The following is a 19,893-nucleotide window of genomic DNA, read 5'->3' on the forward strand; positions in this document are numbered from 1 at the left end:
AATCAGTGCAGTCGCTCTCCCATATATATGTAGAAATGTGAGGAAGAAACACTAGCCCCGCTGTTGGTGTTCCTATAAAATGCTCTTCGAGCAAAAGGTAGAAAAGAAGGTATCCATGTGTGCCCTGTGGCAAGACGAGATGTGCTCAGATCTGAGTGTGGTAAAATCTTACGTAGAAAGAACGTGGATGCACTGAGACCTGGCAAGTCTCATTTTCTTCTTTTTGCGTATTAGAACAGGTTAGTCTGTGGTGGTGAAGATAATAACTCACATACGAATTCGTCAAGTTACAACTGAGAAAGCCATGTCAAACATGAACTCTTCCTTCTGGATGCAAGGAGAAGGTAACAGACCTGACTTACTCTGTGGAAGTTCAGCTGGCTACACCGTCAAAAGTGGACATTTCATAATGCTTGTGTGTTCCACTATTGTTTTGGGAGGTAGGTGGTTGTTTCTGAATTTCATCTTTCCTCTGCCCTCTGAGCCTTTCTCAGTGCAGAAAGCGATGGCAACATCATCAAAAGAAGTCCAGTGAGACTGTAAGATGTGAGTGAACGCCAGCAATGTAGCTTCATTTAATTATCAGTAGTGTCTACACTATGTTCCTTCCTTCAGTGGCATGTGCTGAGCACAGAAGAGGGTAGGCGGAAGGGGAATTAGACAGTCCTTGACCTCAAGGAGTCCTCTCGCTGGGGAGATGTGTAAACAGTAATTACAATGTAGTGGGGTTAGTTGAACTGTCAAGTTGTGGTCCAGCATCTCTGGTAATGAGCAGGAAAGCCTCATGCCAGCGGCCTGCCAGGCTTAACCTAACCAACATGTATCTGGGATGAGGGGAGGGTGATGGGGGCAAATAGGACCCAGACATTTGTTTCACAATTTGCACAGTTGCTGTCATCAATTTTGCCCATTTTATTATGGCTTTGGTGTGAGTTTACTTCAGGGAACATGCCATGCACTCCATCCCTAGTGGGAACTTAGGAGAGACTTCACAAGTAAGGGCCTCTTCAATGATCATTAAGAATTCAGTAGGTATGGTGAATGATATTCATGCAGATGAGACACCAGATTAAGAAACACAGGTACTTTATTCCCCAGTTCAACGCTAGTGATTAGGGAAAAGTTTCTAGTCCTCTTTAAAACTTTTTTCTTTAAAATCCTTTCTGGAATTGGGAAGACTATAAAGAAACAATGAAGCAAACACTCATAAAAACTTCTTCAATTTTACTTACCAGAGTGAGTAAAATCACCTTCTCTGGGGTGAGCCTTTAAAACACACACTAATGGCCCTGGTCCCCTGTGGTACTAGGAGGTGCTGGTGACCATGAATTTCACCAGCTCTAGATCCTTGATGATTACGTGGAGATAAGTACTCCAGCAGTAAAGGGCATTGCAGAAATAGTTCGAGAAACGTGACTTTAGCCCCACACAAAAGAAGTATTCAACAAATATCTACTGATTTAGCTGGAAGACAGGAAATGCAGAATCTGGAATGGCAGTGAATCTTGCCCTAGGCATAAAGTAATTGGATTATAGTCCATCTATTGCTTCTGGAGGGAATGAACTGAATAATGTTGGACAGAGAAGAGTGGCAAGGCAAGAAAATGCATGTAGGCAGAGAGTAACCCATGTCTTCTGTGACTTGTCTGGTGAGGACAGTTTTCCCTATAGTTAGAGCTCAGTTGAAAGTATTTCTGGCTTTTAGGAAAACTATAGAATACATATTGCTCTAGTTATTACCAATAAAAGGTGTGCTATGTAGATACGAAGTTTGGCTTTTCATAATTCCTCATCCTCAGATCCATAGGGAGGACACTTGTACAGTGATCCTCATGTGCCCATCGGTGGGCAAATGGGAAATTGTTGGAACTTCAGTATTTTCCAGATTCACCTGTGAGAGAGGCTTCATTATGTGTGTCTGAAGAGACAGCATTTGTAATAGCTGTCAATTGTTTATTCATAATGATGTGACACTCAGGAAGTTTCAAATTAAATAGAGAAAGGGGATAGTAAATGTTTCGAAACTATACATTATGTCTAAATAACACATGCATTTCTTCAGGATTTTTGAGGACCTGTTTAAAGAATTCTGAAGTCACTGTCTTGATAATTCTTTCTGTGGTAGGATTTGTGATAGGACAACTGGCTCACAATTCTGTGGAGGTAATGTATGTATAATAAATTAGTAAATTAAAGGACAAAGACCCAAAATCAAGGTCCACTCTCACCCCTACCCCTGAATGTATGGAATTAAAAAAAAAAGTGAGGGGCGCCTGGGTGGCTCAGTCGTTAAGCGTCTGCCTTTGGCTCAGGTCATGGTCCCAGGGTCCTGGGATCGAGCCCCGCATCGGGCTCCCTGCTCTGTGGGAAGCCTGCTTCTCCCTCTCCCACTCCCTCTGCTTGTGTTCCCTCTCTCTCTGTCTCTCTCTGTCAAATAAATAAATAAAATCTTTAAAAAAAAAAAAAAAGAACATTAAAAAAAAAAAAAGTGAACAGCTGGGGTGCCTGGGTGGCTCGGCTGGTTAAGCATCTGTGATGCTTAACTCTTGATCTCGGGGTTGTGAGTTCAGGCCCCGTGTTGGGCTCCACGCCCAGCTTAAATAAAAAAATAAAAATTAAAAAAAATGTGAACAGCTACTGAAAAAAATTCCTCTGGTATTATAAATTTTGAAAATGAAAAACCATACAATAAAAGAGATATAAATTAGAGGCGCTTAAGATAAAACACTAGTATGGAAGTAAGGAAAATTGGATTGCATTCTTGGGTTCCTCATCGTCTGCCTTGGGAGCCTCACTCTTGTTTCTTTCCCCTGTCCATATACGGGCTTCATCCGTGCTATTGTCTGCAACAAAGGCAGCTGTTACTGTCATAATGAAACATGGTTACTCTTTCCTAACTGCTAGATTCAATGCAAAATGTGTCATATAATATATAATACAGATACAAGAAAAATTTTATTAATTTATTAACTCTTGATTTCAAATGCATAACAGTGTGATCAATAATGATTTGTCTCCACTCATTCTTTTTATTTTTTAAAAATGGAGATGATGCTTGTATCTATCTAGGATTTTAAAAGCCTCTTGTTACTCTTCCGAAACACCCGAGTTACTACTAACGTCGTTTGAGTGTTTACTATGTGCCAGGCTCGCTTTAAAGTGTTTTGTGTTTATTAGTTTATTAGCTTATTATTAATTCTTTTTCTCCAGTGAAATATGGAGCCGTTTAATTTTAAAAATGTGTTTTATTTGAGTATAGTTGACATACCATGTTACATTAGTTTCAGGTGTACAACATAGTGATTCAACTTCTCTATATTTTATGCTATGCTCAACTTATTAATTCTTGAGTTAATTCACTCACCTTCACAGAAACCCAGTGGAAGGAGGTATTCTATCCCATTTTACAGGTGAGGAAACTGAGGCACAGGGAGGTTAAGTAACAAAGAATAAAATATTAGTTGAGCCAAAAACTTTAGTGTACAACCTTCATGATTTATGTCTTATATACACAATATGTGCTATTAGCTGTGTTATTTTTCTCTACTTGATTCACTGAAGGACTTTATTATTTTCTTTAAAGATTTATTTACTTATTTGAGAGAGAGCGAGCGAGCGCTGGGGAAGTGCAGGAGGTGGGGGGGGGCAGAAGGGAGAGAATCTCAAGCAGACTTCCAGCTGAGCAGGGAGCCCAAACCGGAGCTCAATTCCACAACCCATGAGATCCCGACCTGAGCCAAAACCGAGTCAGACGCTCAACTGACAGCCACCCAGCTGTCCCAACTCACTGAAGGACTGAAATGAAAAATCCTAAGCAAATGTTTGTGAAATCACAAGTACTTGTGCAAGTTTTTCTTTTTCTGTCTTAATGCAAATTAGAATAAATATCTAACAGTCAAATAAAAAAAACACTTATCTGTGAACACCTGAACTCCTGTCCGAGATTACCAGTGGCAGGGGTATCACTTGTGAAAACACTGATTACAGTCTTACCACAAACGATGTTTGTGTAGCCCAAGCTCACAAAATTCTCGGGTGAATAGAGGACTGTACATATAACTCATCTGGACAGTCAGATCAAGAAATCTACAAAACCCTGAGGACTGGCCTCATAGATAATTGCTCATTAGTTGCAGATTGGAATATACTAAAACTTACATTGATTGATATAACACCAATTTCTAATACCTCAAATTACCTAATACTAATTTCCAATACCTCAGAATGGCAGCCAACTAATTTCTTTTTTGTCCTTGTTAGTTTAGGTGTACCAAATTGTCTATCCTCTTCTGAGAACACCAAGTTTTTCACTTTATTGTTATTTTTCACCTATAATTATATTTATGGCTGCTTTGGATGTGGACTTTTGTATCCTCAAGAATGTGTTCTGGCAGGTGAGAACAATTTTTAAAAAAATTATGATCACTCTTGCTTATTTATGTTAGCAGACAATATGTATGTCTATAAAGAAGATTAATCATTCATAAATCTCACAGTTTAGTTGTTCTATCCTCCTTATTCTGTGGAACCACTATTAAAAGGGAGTTGAGGGGGAGAGAGAAGGAATAAATATTTGCTGAGTGACCACCGTGAGTAGGCACTGAGTAAATATCTCCATTTTATATATAAACAAATTGCAGCTCAGCGGTCACAAACAAGGCTGATAAATGGCAGAACCTGGATTCTAATCCCACATCTGACTTCATCTCAACTGTCTCTGAAGGTTTGCCCATTTTCACTACTAGGATTGTTTTATTTGTGGCTTCTCTCTTTTTTTCTTAATCATGCTTGCCAGATGATTTTATTTTCCCTTTCAAAGAACATTTTATTTTCTTTAGTTTTATTCTGTATTTTTTCTAACATCTTGACTTAGATATTAGTTGGTTGATTTTTAGCTTTCTTATTTTTTGTATTTTGTACATTTAAGGTTTTAAATTTTTCTGTAACTACTCTTTTAGCTTCACCCATGTTTTGATTTTTAGTGTTTTTTGGTTTTGTTTTTATTTTTTTAGAGAGAGAGCGGGAGTGCATGCGTGCCTGCCTGCCTACACAGATGGTGCAGGGGAGGGGCAGAGAGAGAGTCTTAAGCAGGCTCCACACCCAGTGCAGAGCTGCAAGGGGCTTGATCTCTCAACCCTGAGATCATGACCTGAGCCGAAATCAAGAGTCGATGCTTAACCAACTGAGCCATCCAGGCACCCAATGATTTTTAGTGTTTTCATTACATCCCAAACCTACGTAAAATTTTTACTATACTTTTTCCTTTGACCCATTGATTATTTTTTCCCCATGTGTGGAAGAATTTTGTTTGTTTTATTTATTATTGAAGTACAGTTGACATACAATATTATATTAATTTCAGGTGTATATCCTAGTGATTGATAATCATATACATATGAAATGCTCACTATGATGAGTGTAGTCACCATTTGTCATCATACAAAGTTATTACAATATTAATGACCATATTCCCTATGTTGTACTTTTATCCCTGTGACTTATTTTATAACTGAAAGTTTGTACCTCTTAGACCTCTTCTACTATTTTGCCCATCCCCCCACCCCTTTCCCCTCTGTCGACCATCAGTGTGTTCTCTGTATTTATGAGTCTATTTCTGGTTTTTGTTTATTTATTTATTTATTTTTTAGATTCCACCATAAATGGAATCATATGGTATTTGTCTTTTTCTTACTGACTTATTTCACTTAGCACAATACCCTCTAGGTTCATCCATGTTGTTTTAAATGGCAAAACTTCATTTTTTATGGCTGAGTAATATTCCTATATATACACACACACACACACACACATATACATATACCACACAGAGGTTTTAGTAAACAGCTTTGTATATATATATGCCACATCTTTATCCACTCATCTATTGATGGACACTTAGGTTGCTTTCATATCTTGGCTATTGTAAATAATGCTGCAATAAACAGGGATGCATATATCTTTTTGAATTAGTGTTTTGTTTTCTTTGGATAAATACCTAGAAGTGAGATTACTGGATCTTATGATACTTCTAGTTTTAGTTTTTTGAGGAAACTCCATATTGTTCTCCACAGTGGCTGCAACAATTTAAATTCTTACCAACAGCACATGAGGATCCTTCTTCTTTATATCCGTTTCAACACTTGTCATTTCTTGCCTTTTTGATACTATCATTCTGACTGGCGTGAGGTGACATCTCACTGTGGTTTTGATTTGCATTTCCCTGATGATTTGTTATGTTGAGCATCTTTTCATGTGTCTGTCGGTCATCTGCATGTCTTCTTTGGAAAAATGTCTATTAGGTCCTTTGCCCATTTTTAATTGGATTATTTGCTTTTTAACCTATTAATTACTTAGAGGTTATTTTAAAATTTCCAAATATGTTTTATTATTTCTTTTATCAGATTGTGACCAGAGAATGTGTTTTGTATATCAACTCTTGTGATTTGTGGAGATTTGCTTTGTGGCCTTGTACTTCAGTTCCCCAGAATGTTCTGTGTTTGCTTTATAAGAGTATATATTTTCTAATTTTTGAATTCAGGGGTCTAAATTCGTTCAGTAACTTATTTTGTTTATTATGAAGTTTGGTCTTCCATATCTTTGCCAGTATTGTTTTTCAACTTAATACAAAAAAACTTCCATTATAACTATGGATTTATCAGTTTTTCTTTGTGATTCTGCCAGTTTTTACTTTACATAGATAGAAACTCTGTTTTTAAGTGCCTACAAGTATTGTTATTTTCCTAGTTATTTTTTTCTCATTATCTAGTTACCCTTTTATCTCAAATAATGCATTTTGCCTTCAGTCAATTTCGTCTGGTATTACTATAGGCATACCAGCTTTGTTTTGCTTAGTATTTGCCTGCTACAAGTTTTCCATCCTTCCACTTTCAAGATTTTTGGGTCCTTATGTTTAGATGTCTTTTTTATAATATATAGCTAGATTTTATTATTTTATCCAGGTTGAGCATCTCTGCTGCTTTAAAAACTAGTTTAATATTTGTTGTGGTTAAAAATAGACTCAGAAAAAAAAAATAGACTCAGAAGGGCAAAGGATTTGAGCAGATTTGAGGCACCAAGGAAGATATGTGGAAGAAAATAGTGTTTAGAAATATGCTCAACACCATAAGTCACTGGAGAAATAGAAATTGAAACTATGGTGACATGTACCACTACATATCTACTGGAATGGTAATAGCAGCAACAATAACAAGCCTGATAATACCGAGTGCTGGTGAGAATGCAGTGAGAATGCAAAATGGTACAGCCACTTTGGAAAACAGTTTAGGAGTTTCTTATAAAGTGAAACATACACCTGCCATATGACCCAGCAATTCCACTCCTATGTATTTACTGAAGTGAAATGAAAGCTTGTTTACACTAAAACCTCTGTGTGAATCATTTTTATAGCCGCTTCATTCATAATCTGTAAATTCTAGAAACAACTCAAATGCTCTTCAGCTCATGAATGAATAAACAAATTGTGACACACCTTATAATGCAATATTACCCAGCAATGAAAAAGGAGCATTAAGGGCCACAACATAGAAGAATTTCAGGTGCCTTATGCTAAGAGAAGGAAACCAGACTCAAAAGGCTACCTATGTATAATTCTATTCATAGACCTTCCTTCTAGCAAAGGCAAACCAGTAGGCTTGGAGGAAAGATCATTTGTTGCCAGGGACTGGGGAGAGGGAAAGGAATTAACTACAAAGGGTCGACATTTATTTGTTTATTTTTTGAGACAGGGAGACAAAGAAGGGGGGGGGTAGGGGCAGAGGGAGAAGGAGAGAGGGTCTTTTTTTTCTTTTAAGATTTTTTAAATTATTTATTTATTTGACAGAGAGAGAGAAAGAGAGAGCGAGCAAGGGGAGCAGGAGAGGGAGAAGCAGGCTCCCTGCTGAGCAGGGAGCCCTATGCAGGGCTCGATCCCAGGACCCTGGGATCATGACCTGAGCCGAAGGCAGCCGTTTAAACGACTGAGCCACCCAGGTGCCCCCGAAGAGAGGATCTTAAGCCAACTCCACACTGAGCATGGAGCCCAATGCGGGGCTCCATCTCATGACCTTGAGGTCACAACCTAAGCCGAAACCAAGACTGAGATACTTTAATGGACTGTGCCACCCAGGCACCCCAAGGACATTTTTTGAGGTGATCTGTTTTGTTTCTTAATTGTGGTCATGGTTACATGACTGTATGCATCTGCCAAAACTCATATAACTCTCTATCAAAAGAATGAATTTCACTGTATATAAATTAAAAATAAGTTTTAAAAAATCAAAAGAAATAGGGGCACCTGGGTGGCACAGTCTACAGTCTTAAGTTGGTTAAGTGTCTGCCTTCGGCTCAGGTCATGATCCCAGGGTCCTGGGATTGAGTCCTGCATTGGGTTCCCTGCTTGGTGGAGAGCCTGCTTCTCCCTCTCTCTCTGCAGCTCCCCCAGCTTGTGCTGTCTCTCTGTCAAATAAATAAATAAGATCTTTAAAAAAATTAAAAAAATAAAAAATCAAAAGAAATAGATTTGGATTTGTTTCTCAATATAATTTTACACTTTGCCCTTACCATGCATTTCCTTTGCTTCTTATTCTTTCTTCCCTTCTCAATCAAGTCGATTTTTCAGTTGTCTTTGTCCTTTAATTCCTTCTTCTTGTTTAAAAGTTTTATATTCTATTTCTATTTTTGAGGCAGACACTGCTGATTGCCTATCTGATATGCATTCTCTCTTTCTTTCTCATTAACATAAACTTACTAGATTTCGCTTGGTATGGTAGTGGGCCCAGTGTGAATTATTCTATTTCCCAGCAAGTGGTAGCTGTGTAGCCTCAGAAGAGAGTGTGGCTAATGAAATGTATACAGACATCTGTTGAATAAGGCTTCTAGAAAGCCCTTAATAAGAGGGCCAAATCAGCCAGCATGTCCTCTTTGCCCTTTGTTTTACTTCTCTTTCTGCCTGCGCCCTGCAGATCAACACTGAAGAAACCAGGCAATGTTTCACAAAGAAGCAGGAAGAATTTGCATTCCATTTTAAGAACATTTTGATGTTGGGACCTATTAAGCTGGACTAGCAATAAGAAATATTAGTGAATTGTTCTTGTAACAATGAGATAGAATCTCTTTTGTTTGGGAGGGATGGTTTCTTTGAGGCAGGTAACCTAGAATACCTTTTGAAATTATTTTTTCAGAGTAATCGTATAAAGTAACTAAGATCTGATTCTTCCGTAAGTAAATGCAATCATGCCATCCTTAAATGTTAAATTAATACTGTGTTATGAATTGGTTTCACAGGTCTTGTTAACAGCATTAATTAGCTTTGTTGTGGCATTCATCATAATTGGATATGTGGTTCTGAAATTCAATAGAGATTTGTGGGATTTGCAGTCTTCCCTACTCTTTAGCATGACCCTTGGCATGACAGATCCTGTTCATTCTGTGAATTCACTGAAAACTATTGGTATGTCAGATTTATTTCTCTCTCTCACCTTGAATATATAGAGATAAATTATTTTCTTTTGATCTTGGTGAGGTTTTTTTTTTTTTTTTTTTTTTTTTTGCATGATTTGTGCATCCAGCAGAGTAGATATTTATGCTATTTTTCTTGGAGATGGGGCATTGATGGACTTGAAAGATGCAATGCAAATAAGGCAACCCAAGACCTGGGATAAATAGCACCAATTATAATCTCAAATAATTTTTTCAAGAATAAAAGTAACCATTCTAGAAGGTCATAAAAATTAGCATTCTTTTTCCATTCCACCGAATTCTAAGCCTCAAGGTAGAAACTCTGCCCTACCCCAGTGAAACTTTTCCAAGGCCTTGCTACCTCTTGTTAGAACTGCCTCCCTTTTGATGTGCACTCCACTATTACTATTTAACATAGTACTGGAAGTCTTAGCCTTAGCAATCAGACAACAAAAAGAAATAAAAGGCATTTGAATGGGCAAGGAAGAAATCAAAAGTTCACTCTTTCCAGATGACGTAATACTCTATGTAGAAAACCCAAAATACTCCACCAAAAAATTGCTAGAACTAATACATGCATTTAGCAAAGTTGCAGGATGTAAAATCAATGTGCAGAAATCTGTTGTATTTTTATACACCAATAATGAAGCAGCAGAAAAAGAAATCAAGGCATTGATCCCATTTGCGATTGTACCAAAACAATAAGATACCTAAGAATAAACCTAAACAAAGAGGTAAAAGATCTGTACTCTGAAAACTATAGAACACTTATGAAAGTAATTGAAGAGGACATAAAGAAATGGAAAAACATTCCATGCTCATGGACTGGAAGAAGAAATATTGTTAAAATGTCTATACTTCCCAAGACAATCTACACATTTAATGCAATCCGATCAAAATAACACCAGCATTTTTTGCAGAGTTAGAGCAAACAGTCTAAAATTTGTATGGAACCACGAGAGACCCAGAATAGCATCCTGAAAAAGACATACAAAACTGGAGGCATTACAATTCCAGATTTCAAGCTCTATCACAAAGCTGTAGTCATCAAGACAGTATGGTACTGGCACAAAAACAGACACATAGATCAATGGAACAGAATAGAGAACCCAGAAATGGACCCACAACTATATGGTGAACTAATCCTCAATAAAGTAGGAAAGGATATACAATGGATAAAAGACAGTCTCTTCAACAAATGGTGTTGGGAACCTGGACAGCTATATGCAAAAGAATGAAATTGGACCACTCTCTTATACCCTACACAAAAATAACTTCAAAATGGATGAAAAGACCTAAAAGACAGGAAACCATCAAGATCCTAGAGGAGAACACAGGCAGAAACCTCTTTGACTTTGGCTGAAACAACTTCTAACTAGACAAATCACCAGAGGCAAGGGAAACAAAAGCAAAAATGAACATTGGGACTTCATCAAGATAAAAAGTTTCTGCACAGTGAAGGAAACAATCAACAAAACTAAAAGGCAACCTATGGAATGGGGGAAGATATTTGCAAATGATCTATCTGGTAAGGGTTAGTATCCAAAGTCTATAAAGAACCTAACACCCAAAAGACAAAAAATCCAGTCAAGAAATAGAAGACATGAACAGACATTTTTCCGAAGAAGACATCCAGATGGCTAATAGGCACATGAAAAGATGCTCCATATCAGTCATCATCAGGGAAATACAAATCAAAGCCACAATGAGATACCACTTCACACCTGTCAGAATGGCTAAAATTAACAACACAAGAAACAACAGGTGTTGACAAGGATGTGGAGAAAGGGGAACCCTCTTACACTGTTGGTGGGAATGCAAACTGGTGCAGCCACTCTGGAAAACAGTATGGAGGTTCCTCAAAAGGCTGAAAATAGAAATACCCTAGATGCAGCAATTGTACTACTAGGTATTTATCCAAAGGATATAAAAATGCTGGTTTGAAAGGGTACACACACCCTGATGTTAATAGCAGCACTATCAACAATAGCCAAACTATGGAGAGAGCCCAAATGTCCACTGACTGATGAATGGATAAAGAAAATGTAGTATATATACACAATGGAATATTACTCAGCCATCAAAAAGAATGAAATCTTGCCATTTGCAACAACGTGATGGAGCTAGAGTGTATTATGCTAAGTGAAATAAGTCAGTCAGAGAAAGACAAATATAGTATGATCTCACTCATGTGGAATTTAAGAAAGAAAACATGAATTGGGGGGGGGAAGGATAGAGGGAAATAAACCATAAGAGACACTTAACAATATAGAACAAACTGAGGGGTGCTGGAGGGAGTTGGGTGGGGGGAATGGGCTAGATGGGTGAAGGTATTAAGGAGGGTACTTGTGATGAGCACTGAGTGTTGTAGGTAAGTGATGAATCACTGAATTCTACTTCTGAAACCAATATTGCACTGCATGTTAATAAGTAAAATTTAAATTAAAAAAAGATAAAAAAACACACAAAAATTTTAAAAATATATATACTAGAAGAAGAAGAAGAAGAAGAAGAAGAGGAAGAGGAGGAGGAGGAGGAGGAGGAGGAGGAGGAGGAAGAAAGAAGAAGAAGAAGAAGGAGAAGGAGAAGGGAAGGAAGGGGACAGGGAGGGAGAAGGGAAGGGGGAGAGGGAAGAAGAAGAAGAAGAACTGCCTCCCTTTTGGTCTAGCTAACCTTAAGCAGGTAGTGGAAGGGGGTGTAGTTTATTTAAAAGAAATGGGTCAGAACATAGTTGGGCAAACATGTTCAATAATAGCTTATTCCCAAGAGGGTTTCGGGTCTTGCAGTACTTCCCCTCTTATTTGGTAAAAGATGATTTCACTCTGAAATATCCCCCTGTTGTCATGTTTTATTAACACAGCAGTAAAAACATGAAATGATTAGATGCTATGGTTTCTGTTTTCGACTCGGAAATATTTTTCTAACCAATTTTAATGTATTTATATTTAGTGGAATATATTGCCTTATGATTGGAATGGGAAACCTCCAACCTTGCCTGCAAGTGGGATTCCCAATTTTACACCCATTTATTTATTTATTTATTTAAGATTTTATTTATTTATTTGACAGAGAGAGACACAGAGAGAGAGGGAACATAAGCAGGGGGAGTGGGAGAGGGAGAAGCAGGCTTCCGGATGAGCAGGGAACCCAACGCCAGGGCTTGATCCCAGGACCCTGGGACCATGACCTGATCCGAAGGCAGATGCTTAACACCTGAGCCACCCAGGCACCCCTTTAGACCCATTTATACTTGCATTTGGGAAAATGTAAGTTTTAAGACACTTTTGGTAGTGATATCCTAAATTGTCATCTTTCTCAAAGAGTCTGATCCTGTCCTCTTTTATTTCTCTCTCTCTTTTTTAAGTACAAATTATTTTTCCTATTTTTCCTTCATCTGCCTTTCTCATTTAGCCATTTGTATTTGCCAGTTGTTTTATGCACCTCATTTTTTTTCCTGCTCCTTTTCCTGAAATCTCTTGACTGTAAGTGGCTATAAACATTATTTATTGCAGTTTCTATATTAAATTTTTTGTCAAAAAGGAAGTATAATAAAAAGTTTTCTATTTCTTTAAAAGAAAACTAGTGAAGCTATTTAGCTCTTAGTTGATATTTTCTTTATGTCAATAATGCTCAAGGTGGTATGTGGATTCTGGATCCAATAACATTTTTTCCTAATAAATTTGACTCATTTTTAGCGGGGATATCACTCTTATTTATGGTATTCACAGAGTCACCATTTTGGCTGTATGTGTGAATAAGATAAATGGTCCTTTCTTCAAAACAGTTTATTTCTAACTGTCATAATACATTAATTTTTAAAGGAAAGATTTTTTTTGCCACATGCCTAAAATTATCATAATATACAAAACTACAGTTCCTATAATGTGAATAGTGCTTCTTTTGATGTGGTGCCCTTGTGCACTGTAAACCCTGCGGTCTCAATGGCCTGACCCACTGAAAAAAGTGGTGGGTGTTCACACACAAGTGAAAAGGAAATTGTCTATTTATTACCTGTTTGAAAAGAATGCACTGGGCTCAAACAATTTTTACTTTAAAACAAATCTGGAATAGGGTCCTTATAAAGGAATAAAATACAAAGTTTTAGTATGATCTCAATTGAGGAAAAAGTTTATAAGCTTAGAAAAAGACCTCAACATTAAGGTTGTATCTGAGTCGTGAAATTGTACGTGGTTTTTGTTTTATTCTTTCTTTTTCCAAATTTTACAATGAATTAGAGAATATAAGTTAGTTCTACATTAAGCCAATAAAGAATAGGGAAGTAATTCTTGTGGTATTTTGCCATTAAACACAACTATAAGTCAAAGTCAAAGCTTCATACTGGGGCACCTGGGTGGCTCTGTCAGTTAAGCATCTGCCTTCAGCTCAGGTCATGATCCCAGGGTCCTGGGATCCAGCCCTGCATCAGGGCTGAGCAGGGAGCCTTCTTCTTCCTCTTCCTCTCCCTCTTCCTGCTCATGCTCTCTCTCGCTCTTTCTCTCTCTAAAATAAACAAAATCTTTAAAAAAAAAAAAAGCTTCATACTTCAGACCTCGTATTTTACCTGTTCCTGGTTGACTCACTGAATTTGAGGAAAGGATGAAAGGATTTCTTGACCAACTAAATCAAATGTGCTAATAGTTTCTACACCTGTTTAACCAGTAGTTTTGTGCCTTCTGTCATGGTCAAAGCTAGCAACAGGTAGCAAGCTGAAGATTGGTTAGCAACCCTCCTGGGAGTTTCCTGGGTGTGATTTGAAACTGACCCCCATACATGGAGGGCAGGGAGAAACTAAAGCAAGAGGCAGGTCACTGCAGGTTGGTAGGTGGCAGCTTTTATAAGCAAAAGACTTACATACAAGGCTTATCTTGGGCAGCAGCAAGATGAAAGCATCCCTGCACCTGCTCACCAAATCTGGAAAGTTTATGTAGAGGCATTACCTGGGTTCAGTCACGTACACTGTGTAGGTGTTCTGAACACCACATCACTATCTTAAGGCTATGTCCTTGGGGCAGCCTCTGGGAGCAGGAAAGGCAAGTGAAACTCACATTCCAAGCACAGGGGAGTGGCTGAAGGGCCTCTAATCACATGGGTCCAGGTCACGGGTCAACTGCCAGTCATATCTTCTTGGTGATACCCAAGAAGCAGGAAAATATGACCCATAAAGTGTACAAAAATAATAAGTAGATTGAGTTATGAGGCAGATGGTAGAATTATCGGACAAAAATATTAAAGCAGTTATTGTAACTCTGTATGTTCAAAAAATTAGAGGAAAGATTAAGGCTGGGTTAGAATTTACTCCTATCAGCTTATGAGAGCACATTGTTAAATAATCAGGAATTTTGCAAGCCATTTGTTAAACCATTAGTAGCTTCAAATTGGCTATGGTGGGAGTGTTTATGTGTGGAATTTGCAAATGCTACAAATGAGGTTGTTTTGTTTTTGTTTTAATTTTGTAGAAGTGATTTATCAGCATATCACTGGACATATATGGTAGATATAAAAGAGACCTAAATCAAATTTCTAGAGATGAAAAACAATAGCTAAGGCAAAAATTCCACTGATGGAAGTAGATTAGATACTGCAAAAGAAAGTATTAGGGAACTTAAAGATGCAGCAATAGAAACTATCCAAAATGAAGCACATGGAGAGAAAGACTAAGATAAGTGAACAGAACATCAGTGAGCCACTGTGGGACAACTTCAAGTGGCTTAATATACAAGTCCCCAAAAGAGAGGAGACAGAGAGGAAGAAAGAAAAAAATATTTGAAGAAATAATGAATGAAAAATTTCTAAATTTGATGAAGATTTTACAACCACAGATTTCAAGAAGCTCAACATATCATGAGCCCAAGAAGCGGAAAACTGCACCATGGCACATAAAAATCAAGTTCCTAAAAAGCAATGATAAAGGGAATATCTTAAAGGCAGCCAGAGGGAGAAAAAGAGACACATTATATGCAGAGGAACAAAACTAATGACTTCTTTTCAGAAACAATGTAAGCCAAAAGATGGTGGAGCGACATTGTTAAAGTACTAAAAGAAAAGCTTAAAATTCTCAGTGAAACTATCTTTCAAAAGCAAAGGTTAAATAAAACTTTCTTAAACATATTGAAGTTGAAAGAACTTATCACCAGCGGACCTGCACTATAAAAAAAAAAAATGTTAAAGGAAGTCAGGCAGAGAGAAACGTATCAAATGGAAATTTGGATCTACACAAAGCAATGGGAAGCACTGTAATTGGTAAACATATGGGGAAATATGACTTTTTTCTTATTTTAAAATCACTTTAAAAGATGACATTTAAAGCCCTGTGGGGTTTATTTATCTGCTCCTCCATTCTTTGCGTATGGTTTCCACTCTCAGGATCACAAGTTGGCTACTAAAGTTCTGGCCATCACGTCCACATTTCAGGTAAGAAGAGGAAGAAGGGCAAGGGACAAAAAGATGCTCCTTTCAACCAAGTCACCTCTCCCTCCAAGAAATTTTCCCCAAATCCCACTTGGTAACTTCCACTTATTTTTATCTCAGTGGACACTCTTAGAAGCCCAGGCTATGAGGAAAAGTGGTCATTTAACTGGACACGTTGCCACCCTGGATAAAACCAGTATTGTTACCAAGAACAGAGGATGGATACTGGTTGAGCAAGTACCAGTCACTATCACCCTATTCATAAGTTGTATATCACAAAGCAATTAATTTGATTATATTTTCCATTACACTTACCTGTTTGTGAATGTTAAGTGCCAATAAGATTTTGTATTTAATTTTTAATAACAGCTTTATTGAAATATAATCCACATACCATAAAATTCATCCTTTTAAACTGTACAGTGGCCCCTGGATAGCTCAGTCAGTAGAGCATGTGACTCTTGATCTTGGGGTCATGAGTTCAAGCCCCATTATTGAGTGTGTAGCCTACTTAAAAAGAAAAAATTAAAAAAAATTTAAACTGTAGATTTCAGGGGTCTATATTTGCAGAGTTGTACAACCATCATCACCATCTAATTTTAGAACATTTTTAATTACCCCCAAAGAAATCTCCTACCAGCAGTCACTTCTCACACCCCCATTCCCCCAAATCCCTGGCAACCACAAGTCTATTTTCTGTCTATGGATTTGCCCATTCTGGACATTTCATACAAATCAAACCATACAATATGTTTTCTGTGTTTGGCTTCTTCCACTCTGTATAATGTTTTCAAAGTTCATCCATGTTGTAACATGTAACAGTCAGTACTTCATTCTTTTCTGTGGCTGAATAATTCAATTGATTATTATGAATAATACCGCTATGAACATTCATGGACAAATTTTTGTGTGGACATAGGTTTTCAATTCTCTTGGGCATATGTCTATAAGTAGAATTGCTGGGTCATCCTTTGTACTTCTTTCTTTTTTCCTTTTATTTTTTGAGAGAGAAAGAGTGTGTGTGCAAGCACGTGCGTGTGCCAGGGGAGGGGAGAAAGGGCAGAGGGAGAGGGAGAGAGAGAATCTTAAGTAAGCTCCACACCCAGCATGGAGCCTGATGCAGCGCTTGATCTCACAACCCTGAGATCACGACCTGAGCTGAAATCAAGATTGGACGCTCAACCAACTGAGCCATCTAGGCGACCCTGTACTTATTTCTAAAATGTGATTTTTGTGGAGTCTATTCATATTTATTCAAGCTAAATATTGTGTCCTGAGAAGTGTTCTGTCTCATTCCAAAACTCAAGTGTGATTTGAGGCCATGAACACTTCAAAGAATGTTCTTGTCCTGTTCCTTTGTCATTGGAGAGATTAAAAAATGGTGATTGGTGTTGCCTCGCAGACCCACCCCAGTCATGGCTTTTTTCTTTTTTGTTTGACATATTCCTTCTCTTCTATTTTTGTGTTTCCTGTGCAAGAGCATCATTTTCATGTACCAAATTAAATTACATTTTTTATTTCCTTTTCCAGGCATTTCCAAAATGTATACTGATATCATAAGAGGAGAATCAATGATCATTTGTGGCTTCACATCTATTTGTTTTGGAATTTTTCGGAGCAACTTTCTCCAGAGTTCCATGTTTACGGGTAGGAGCATCTTTTTTGTCTTATTTTCTAAAATCATTATTATATGATGCATTTCAATTCACACTGAAATTAAAATATATTAAAGGGCGCCTGGCAGTTTCAGTCAGGGGCATGTGACTCTTGATCTCAGGGTCGTGAGTTTGAGCCCCATGTTGTGTGTACAGATTACTTAAATAAATAAAAAAACTTTAAAAAAGTAAAAATAAAATAAAATACATTCAAGATGTCTTAACTTTACTGCTTTCTCTATACTTTTGGACCAATTAAAGTAGAATATCAGTTAACAAGAAAATAATTACCATCTGTGTGTTTTCTTGGACAGGAAGGGGGAAAGAATGTTAAAGAAATGGTTTCATCTCTTTCCTTCACACCCATACACACACAGGCACACAAGAGTAACTTCCTTCCTGGATCAATCTGGATCTCAGTGAGTGGATATTAAGAATTGACTTGATCCTGAATTTAAGCCTGCGGGTGAAGGCAGAATGTTTCCAGGAGTACTGGAGAGTCAGGCCCTGGGAGTGATAATAGATTAGTGTGGTTAAAGTTCACTGGGGGTATGGAGCGTGTTGCTTTGCTAGGTTTCCAGAAGTGGTTCTAGTAGAAAAGAAAGGAGGCGGGGAAATCACAGCATAAAAAGGGAAAAGGTGTCCTCCTGATCTGCTTATGTGATAGTTTTAGGAGGAGAGAGGTGCTGAAAGGAGGAAGAATGTTGGTGATAAAAGGGGATTGCAGTGCTTCTCAGTGGGGAGCTAGAGGCATTTGGGGTGGGACAGTCTGTTATTTAGGACTGCCCTTGGTATTGCCTGACACATGCTCATTACTGCCAGTGTTGCCCTCAGTTATTGGGACTACGGAAAATTTCTCTTCTCCATTTCCCAAATGCCCCTGGGCTGGGGGCAGGGGTCACAAATGGACTGCAGGTTGGTGGCGACCCTGGACATGATTTGCTTGGCCCAAACATAGTTTGTAAAAAATACGAATTTGGATGTCTTTTGGTCAGACATTCACTCTCCCGTTTGTCACAGACTTTCCACATTTATGCTCTCTGCCTGGCTTTTGAGGACGTTGGAGTCTGCTGTCCCTGGATAAGTGAATCTCAAACTGTAGACTGTAAGGGAAATAATATCCCCAGAGTCTCTGTTTTGCCAGGCTTTCATGGGGAACCCCCACTTGCTGAAGAACAAGGTCCCATTCAAAATCTCAAAAGCAAACCGAAGTGCATAGACCCAAATGCCATCAATGAAAGAAATGAAAATTATAGTTCAACTTCTTTTTTTTTTTTATTTTCTTTTTTCTAGAGTTACATGTAATCTTGGGCCTCTCCTTGGACATCCTGGGAAGCATAATATGTGGATATTCGTGTGCAAGAATCATTCAGTTTATATTGACTGACCTCTTTAGCAATACACTTACTAGTGTCATTCTTTGCATTTCAATGGTGTACATGACCTTCTACATTGGTAAGAAAGAAACAGATACAAAAAATGCTGTCCTCCAAGTGAATTTTATGTATTTTTGGTTTTCATTGATCTTGAATCCAGTTGCCTCCTCCCAACTGCTTCCTCCTTGTGGTGGCCCCTCTGTGCGTCTTGTCATATTATCCTTCTGCCACTTCTAGCTCTTTCCTGGTCTTTCTTAACATCCCCTTAATTCCAAGTCCAATGTCCCTTCCCTTTGCATTTCTTCTCCATGTAATTACTCTCTTATTCTTTTCGAGCCCCACCTTTTGACCTTACATTTAGTCACTGGCCATCCCCTGGAAATCACTGGCAGCTCTGTGCTGATTCCTGTTCTGACCTTAGCAACCCATCTCTAAAATGAGATTGCTGGGAAAGATGCTCCTGAGGTCTTTCCAGCCCGGCTGTCTTTCACTCAGTGGCTACCAGACTGAGGAGACTGTAGGAATGGCAGCCATTACCAGCAGCTAGGAGGCAGGAAAAGAGAGGGAGAAATCAGGTGTACCTGGATCTGGAAGAGTGGAATAATGGCAGGAGTCAGAGTGCCTAGCACTGACAGACCTGCAGTAATCATTTGCTAGTCTAGTGAGATGGGCAATTAAAGTCTTTTACTGGCCTTAGTAAGGTGGCCAGTCCCCAAGAGCCATAGTAACTGCATAGAAATGGTCATATCCTGCTTCTGCTTTCACGCCACACAGTAGAGTGACTTCCATCTGTGAAAGACCTCAGATATCAAGAGCTTAATTGCTCCTCTTGTCCTCTCCAGTCACCTAGAAGTGCTGCTTCCTCTACAGATAAAATGCCACTCAGGAGTTGCTTACTGACCCGAATCAGTAAAATTACAGAAAAAGTTCCCTGAAGGGTCATTTCCTTCATTTTCTTTCTTTCTTTCTTTCTTTCTTTCTTTCTTTCTTTCTTTCTT

The 19,893-nt window shown here is 38.2% G+C and overlaps 1 protein-coding gene across 1 annotated transcript in view; it reads left to right on the forward strand.

Annotated features, from left to right (window-relative positions):
* Positions 1-313: 313 nt before the first annotated feature.
* The window catches only part of SLC9C2 (solute carrier family 9 member C2 (putative)), a 103,040-nt gene continuing 83,460 nt past the window's right edge, over positions 314-19,893 (forward strand). Inside the window, exons 1-6 of the mRNA XM_035010831.1 lie at positions 314-440; positions 2,063-2,163; positions 4,266-4,394; positions 9,283-9,448; positions 17,395-17,511; positions 18,813-18,974. Coding sequence (XP_034866722.1) covers positions 314-440; positions 2,063-2,163; positions 4,266-4,394; positions 9,283-9,448; positions 17,395-17,511; positions 18,813-18,974 — 802 coding nt within the window. The remainder of the gene's footprint in view (positions 441-2,062; positions 2,164-4,265; positions 4,395-9,282; positions 9,449-17,394; positions 17,512-18,812; positions 18,975-19,893) is intronic.

The sequence above is a fragment of the Mirounga leonina genome, unplaced genomic scaffold (assembly GCF_011800145.1).
Source record: "Mirounga leonina isolate KUSES-001 unplaced genomic scaffold, KU_Mleo_1.0 Mir_154, whole genome shotgun sequence".
In the NCBI taxonomy this organism is placed as follows: domain Eukaryota; kingdom Metazoa; phylum Chordata; class Mammalia; order Carnivora; family Phocidae; genus Mirounga; species Mirounga leonina.